This window comes from Solanum pennellii, chromosome 12, assembly GCF_001406875.1.
Source record: "Solanum pennellii chromosome 12, SPENNV200".
NCBI lineage: Eukaryota > Viridiplantae > Streptophyta > Magnoliopsida > Solanales > Solanaceae > Solanum > Solanum pennellii.
Window position 1 is genome coordinate 80,001,938 of NC_028648.1, and position 6,498 is coordinate 80,008,435.

General features: G+C 33.2%; 2 protein-coding genes across 3 annotated transcripts; one reads left to right on the forward strand and one right to left on the reverse strand.

The window, feature by feature from the left end:
• The first annotated feature begins 255 nt into the window (after window positions 1-255).
• Window positions 256-2,712, forward strand: LOC107007174 (cytochrome P450 82C4-like). Its single transcript, XM_015205672.1, has 3 exons — window positions 256-780; window positions 892-1,333; window positions 1,904-2,712. The coding sequence occupies exons 1-3, from the start codon at window positions 263-265 to the stop codon at window positions 2,525-2,527; spliced, it is 1,584 nt and encodes a 527-aa protein (XP_015061158.1). The 5' UTR covers window positions 256-262; the 3' UTR covers window positions 2,528-2,712.
• Window positions 2,713-3,249: 537 nt separating this feature from the next.
• Window positions 3,250-6,072, reverse strand: LOC107006569 (protein JINGUBANG). 2 transcript variants are annotated; one of them, XM_027913306.1, is made up of 3 exons: window positions 5,770-6,072; window positions 5,445-5,690; window positions 3,250-4,342 (listed from the first exon to the last, which is right to left on the reverse strand). In XM_027913306.1, exons 1-3 carry the CDS (start codon window positions 5,929-5,931, stop codon window positions 3,524-3,526), a joined length of 1,227 nt encoding a protein of 408 aa, XP_027769107.1. In that variant the 5' UTR covers window positions 5,932-6,072; the 3' UTR covers window positions 3,250-3,523. The 2 variants fall into 2 exon arrangements, with proteins under 2 accessions (XP_027769107.1, XP_027769108.1); XM_027913307.1 differs by having other exon boundaries at window positions 5,445-5,632; window positions 5,712-6,072.
• Between the last annotated feature and the right edge of the window lie 426 nt (window positions 6,073-6,498).

The window sequence follows — 6,498 nt, forward strand, 5'->3', positions numbered from 1 at the left end:
ATATATATATATATATATATATATATATATATATATAAATTCTAAATAACAAAGTCATGAACGTGACATATGGTAAACAAATACTCTATTAAGTCAATGAAAATTAAAAGACTAAAACATGCACCATGCCATCAAGTTTTAAGAGAATGCTTCATGCTATATAACTAAAAAAAGTTGTTAAACTAAACCTATAAATTGATTCAAAATTTCCCTTATAATTAACTTAAATTTCTTTCATTTCCCAAAATATTCAATCCAAATTATGGATACCTCTTCCTATATACCACTCATTGGAGTACTTATTTTCTTATATTTTATTTTCAAAAAAAATAAAAACTGCTCTACTTCGAAACAAGCACCTGAGCCAGCCGGTGCCTGGCCCATAATCGGTCATCTCCCCTTATTAGGTGGCACCGATCAACTTCTATATCGAACGCTCGGTGCCATGGCCGATAATTATGGGCCAGCATTTAATCTAAGGCTCGGCACTCGCCGAGCCTTTGTGGTTAGTAGTTGGGAAATGGCTAAAGAATGTTTTACTTTGAATGACAAGGCCTTAGCCAGCCGGCCCACAACTGTGGCTGCAAAACATATGGGCTATGGTTATGCGGTTTTCGGGTTCGCACCTTATAGCCCTTTTTGGCGCGAGATGAGAAAAATTGCAATGTTTGAACTTTTATCAAATCGAAGACTTGATACCCTCAAGTATGTTCAAGTGTCCGAAGTGGATATCGGGATCCAAGAGTTATACAAATTATGGGTCGATAACAAGTCTGACAGGTAAAATTAGTGTCAAAATTAACAAATAGATGGTCATTATGATATAACATTCAAATTTTGTACGTACTTTATTATATCATGACCTAACTTTTAACACCTTTAAACTCGCAGACCAATACTCGTAGAGCTCAAAAGGTGGTTCGAGGACTTAACCCTAAACGTTATCGTTAGAATGGTAGCCGGAAAACGTTATTTTGGCGCCGGAGCAACGTGTGATAACGATGATGAAGCTAGAAGATGTCAAAAAGCAATAAATCAATTTTTTCATTTAATTGGAATTTTTGTACCATCAGATGCATTTCCAATTTTGGGTTGGTTTGATATAAATGGACATGAAAAAGCCATGAAAAAAACAGCTAAAGAACTTGATTTTATACTTGAAGGATGGTTAAAAGAACATCGACAAAAACGAAAATGTACAAGTATTGAAGCTAAGAGTACTACTGATTCCGCGGTACAAGATTTTATCGATGTTATGTTATCACTAGAAGAAGAAGGTAGACTCTCTAATTTTCCATATGATGCTGATACAAGTATCAAGTCTACTTGCCTGGTACGTTCTCGAGTTCAAAAAACTCTAATTTTAATTATACGTAATATATTTATCAACAGACTAACGTGATATATGTATCGTTTAAAGTATTTTATCTACGTAATTAAAATTTTAATTTCAAAATCACTATTAGTATAGTATATAGCTGTTGTAATGCTATATTAATTATTGTCAAGTTGCCAATTTTAGGAGTTCTTTGGACTAAAATCAAAACATAAAGGGTATAATTGTCCTAATTTTTAATAGGTAAGGGGCAATTTTGACCTTTATCCTTTTTAACACATATATCGTTATATCTGTGTGACGTAGTCGTAAATGTATAGTTATCTTTAGATCGATACGATGTGTAAAATTTATATATATGACGAATTTAACCCTCCTTGCTCACCGAAGGGAGCAACAAAGCTTACGTAGGTTTTATCTTTTGTCACGAGAACAAGAACATGGTTCTCAACGATATTTTTTCAGATATTTATTAGATTTTTCAATATAAATATAAAATTCATACAAAAATTACTGAGTTTTCGATAATCCGCACCTCGATATTTATATGTTGTTTTTTTGGTGAAGGCACTTATTCTTGGAGGGAGTGACACAACAGCAGGGACACTAACATGGGCCATTTCATTACTACTAAATAATCCTAAAATATTAAGAAAAGCACAAGAAGAAATTGATAATCATATTGGAAAAAATAGACAAATTGATGAATCAGACATAAATAATTTAGTTTATATTCAAGCTATTATTAAAGAAACGTTACGTTTATACCCTGCTGGTCCATTATTAGGACCAAGAGAAGCAATGGATAATTGTGAAATTAGTGGCTATAAAATTACCTCTGGTACTAGATTAATAGTAAATGTGTGGAAAATACAAAGAGATCCAAGAATTTGGGAAAACCCTAATTGTTTCAATCCGGATAGATTCTTGACGAGTAACGTTGATGTGAAAGGTAAAGATTTCGAGCTCATTCCCTTTGGTTCTGGTAGACGATCTTGTCCTGGTGCGTCTTTGGCTCTACAAGTTCTTCATTTGACATTGGCGCGTATTCTTCATGCTTTTGAGTTTACTAAGCCTATTGACGATCAACCTATTGACTTGACCGAGAGCCCGGGGTTGACTATACCTAAAGCAACGCCATTGGATGTTCTCGTTGCTCCGCGCCTTAGTGCCAACCTTTATGGTTGTTGATGCATATGTTATCGATCGTTAGAATCAACCAGTTCAATTGGTCGATTAATCCCTCCTTTCTATCGAATAATAATACAAGTTTGTACCTTTCATTTCATAAGTATAAGATTGGAGATGTCTTTTATCAAGATTGTTGTAACTTGTACCCTATGACTCTTCGATAATATATGTAATTTCTTTATCGATTCTGCTTTGTTCTCGTTCATTTAGACGATTCATCACTAAAACTATTTCTATACTAGATGTCAAACTGTATAACAATTCTTCTTCTTTCTTGAATCGAACTCAAAACTAGTTATATTTTTCATAACAAAGATTATTACAAACATTGGTTAGAATCCAATCCCTCGAAAAACCTAATAGGGTTCCTCTACGAGGTTCGTTCATAGAAAGTGAGTCAGAGCGAAAAATCAGGCTGAAAGCGTAGTCAATTGACTGAAAGGCGTAGTCAATTGACACTAGGTGAATATTCGTATACGATTGATCACTAAAACTATTTCTATACTAGACGTCAAACTACCACAACGATTCTTTCTTGAATCAAACTCAAAACTAGTTATATTTTTCAAAACAAAGACTAACACAAACATTCGTCAGAACCCAAACCTCTCGAAACAAAGACTAACACAAACATTCGTCAGAGCGTAAAAGTCGTACTCCATGGACAACAGGTGAATATTCTTGTACTACCCCTTGTTCAACATGTGAAAAAGAACATTACATACCAAAAAAATTATATACTTATATAATATAAGAAACCAATGGCCAACAAATTTACACACCATTTAATTGTTACATATCTTACAATTTTACATTTTTCATAACCCCCAACAAATCTTCTCTCTTTCCAAAAGAGTGTAAAAAAAACATAACACACAACATACATCAAACACTTTTTCAAACATACCTAAGTTGCTCAGACTCTTCACTTTCAATGCCGCACTACTTTTGCAGAACCCGACACGCACCCCAAGCAACATAGACAAATTACAACATCTATTGAACATCTCCATTGTGCATAATTGGTGCCATTTCAGAAACACTCCAAACTTTGACAGACTTATCAAGACTCCCACTATAAAGTACCCATTTTTGATCACTTGTTGTTGATTCTTTATCTTGTTCAACAGCCAAACATTTGACAGGTCCATTGTGTCCTGTCAACATAGACAAACATGTATGAACACAACCTTCTTTTCTCCAAACACAAATGTTCTTATCTGCTGATCCACTAAACACAAGATTACCAGCTGATTCAAGACACAACACAGCCAACTTATGACCTTTTAGTACACCACCATGAGTCCAACTCTTCTTCTCTTTTTCCCAAAAGTTCACAACACCATCAGATGAACCACAGTACACAACAGAACCAGACTTGTTAACGGCTAACGCAGTCACAGCACACTCCTGATTCAAAAGTGTGTGAACTAAAACATGTCGTATCGTCTTAGGTGTGAACTCTCTTTGCCATATCTTGACAGTACCATCAGCTGAACCGGTATAGACAACGCCATCAGCACTAGCTACGACTGAATTAACAGCGTCTTCGTGTGCTTTAACTGATTCAAGACATTTTGAACTGTCTGCTCTCCATACTTTGAATGTTCTGTCCCATGATGCAGAGTACAATAGGCCATGATTATGATCCATGCTTAAACAAGATATTGCATCCCAATGTTTGATCCAAATTGAAGCTTTGTTGTGTTTTGCTGACATGAAGTAATTGCTTGGCCTAATTGAAGCCTTGAAAATGTCAAAGAATGTTGGTAGAGTTCCAGCAGGCTTGAAACTACTAGGATTGTTAGGTTGCACCTGTTCAGATATAAAGTCTCGTAACTTTTAGATGAGATGGTCATACGAGTTTGTAAAAAGTATGGATTTGAGAGATGCAAAAACATTTAGGAAGTTCCGCCTTTTTATCTCATGCTGAGTCACAAGAAGCGCCTCAGAAAGGATGGACGAGAGCCACATACAGGGAAACTTAAACACGTTCACGCATGTAGGAACAAAGGTAATATACGCCTTCTATTCAAAAGGCGAGCAACCCTTAATCAAAACTTTCTAGACTTTCTTATAACAAAAAGTTTCAAAAATTTATAGATTTTCTCTGTTTCAGTTTATGTGAAATATTACCTTTTCATATTTAGAAACAATTTGAATTCTCATTTTATTCTTAATCAGATATATTTATAATCATACAAATAACAAAATGATTATTAAAGACCTATGTACAAACAAATAATAACACATAAATTAAGATAAAAAGTTATATATACAAACAAAACTTCAATTATTTCTATTTTATTAACACGGTATAATTTTTCGAAGAGGGGGTTTCAATTGAATTCCAACTCATTACAAGCATCTACACCGTTGCTCACCGCCATCCATTATCAAAACGATTTTTCACATGCTTTTTCCCATAAAAAAATAAAATAAAGGTAAAAAAGATAAATATATCCTGAATAATCGCAAATGGTATGCAGATATCCTTCGTAATACTTTAGGGACATTGGTGCCCTTGTAGTAAAAAAAACTAGAGTATATATGCCCTTAACTCTAACGGAAGTCCAAATAGAGACACGTGGCACAATCTTATCCATCGGTCCGATGTCGGATAGGTGAATAAGATTATGAGACGTGTATGTTCGTTAGTATAAATGGTATATATGGTCTAGTTTTTGGACGGCAAGAGCATCAATGTCCGTAAAATATGACGGAGGGTATCTGCATACCATTTATGATAGTTCGAGGATATATTTATCCTTTTTTTCCTAAAATAAACCAACACATGATCCAGAAACATGTTGAAATATAACATAATCAAACAAATAATAGTACTACTATTTTTTTTTTAAAGAAATAGTATATATGTTTGAAATTTAAACGAGATGATCACAGAATTCAACAGTACCTTCCAAACACGAACTTTTCCATCTTGATGACCGGTAAATATTTTATCTCCGGAAATAATAATAGCTTTAACAAGTCCACTATTTGATTTAAAAGCTGAAAATTCCTTCATATCTTTCCATACACGTATATTTTTGCTATCAGATCCGGTATAAAGAAGATCATTTTTTGTAGCTAAAGAATAAATATGTCCTTCTTCACGTACAAGTGAACCAATTAAACAAATTTTACGATTATTTTTCATAACATCATCGTTNAGAATAAATATGTCCTTCTTCACGTACAAGTGAACCAATTAAACAAATTTTACGATTATTTTTCGTAACATCATCGTTATCATCATCATCATCGTTTGTAGCATTTAAATTACAACTTTGGTTCCATGGTGACATATTCATAGGAGAATTTTCACAACTAAGACGATCATACGCCGAAAATTTACTTTTTTGAACGTTAAATTCATCGTCGTTATTCGTAGTAGATGACATGTTTATAAGATGAAAGGGATTTTTTTTTTAATTTTTTTTTTTTGGAAATTATGGTGGATTATGGATTTATTTTGTTTGTTGTATTTGACATTCTAGTTGTTTTTTCCACCATAAAAGAAAAAGAAGAGACTTTTTTTATGTTTAAAATATGAGAACTTTGAGAAGAAAAGATGGAAAAGAAAATTAATGAATTTGGAGAGAATGGATGAGAGGTTTTGTAGGGAATATGGAAGGAGGGGAAAAAGAAAGAATGGTTTTTTTTAATTTTTAATATTATGAAATTTATAATAATAATATAGGAATGGAAATGAAGGGGTGATAAGATATTAGACAAATATATCGATAGTTCTAGAGTCAAAAATTTATATAACGATTTATTTTTGAACAATTTATCTCAATTTTAAAAGGCGTAATCGAGCGAGCTAATTTTCTTGGTTAGCTAGGGTTTTAACTTATGAGTTATGAAGTGAGATACTTTTTAACTGCCTTTGTAAGTCACAACTACATACATTTGAACCTTTTCTTGTGTCAATGAATACAAGCGTTTTGTTTTTTTTTTGATTTTTT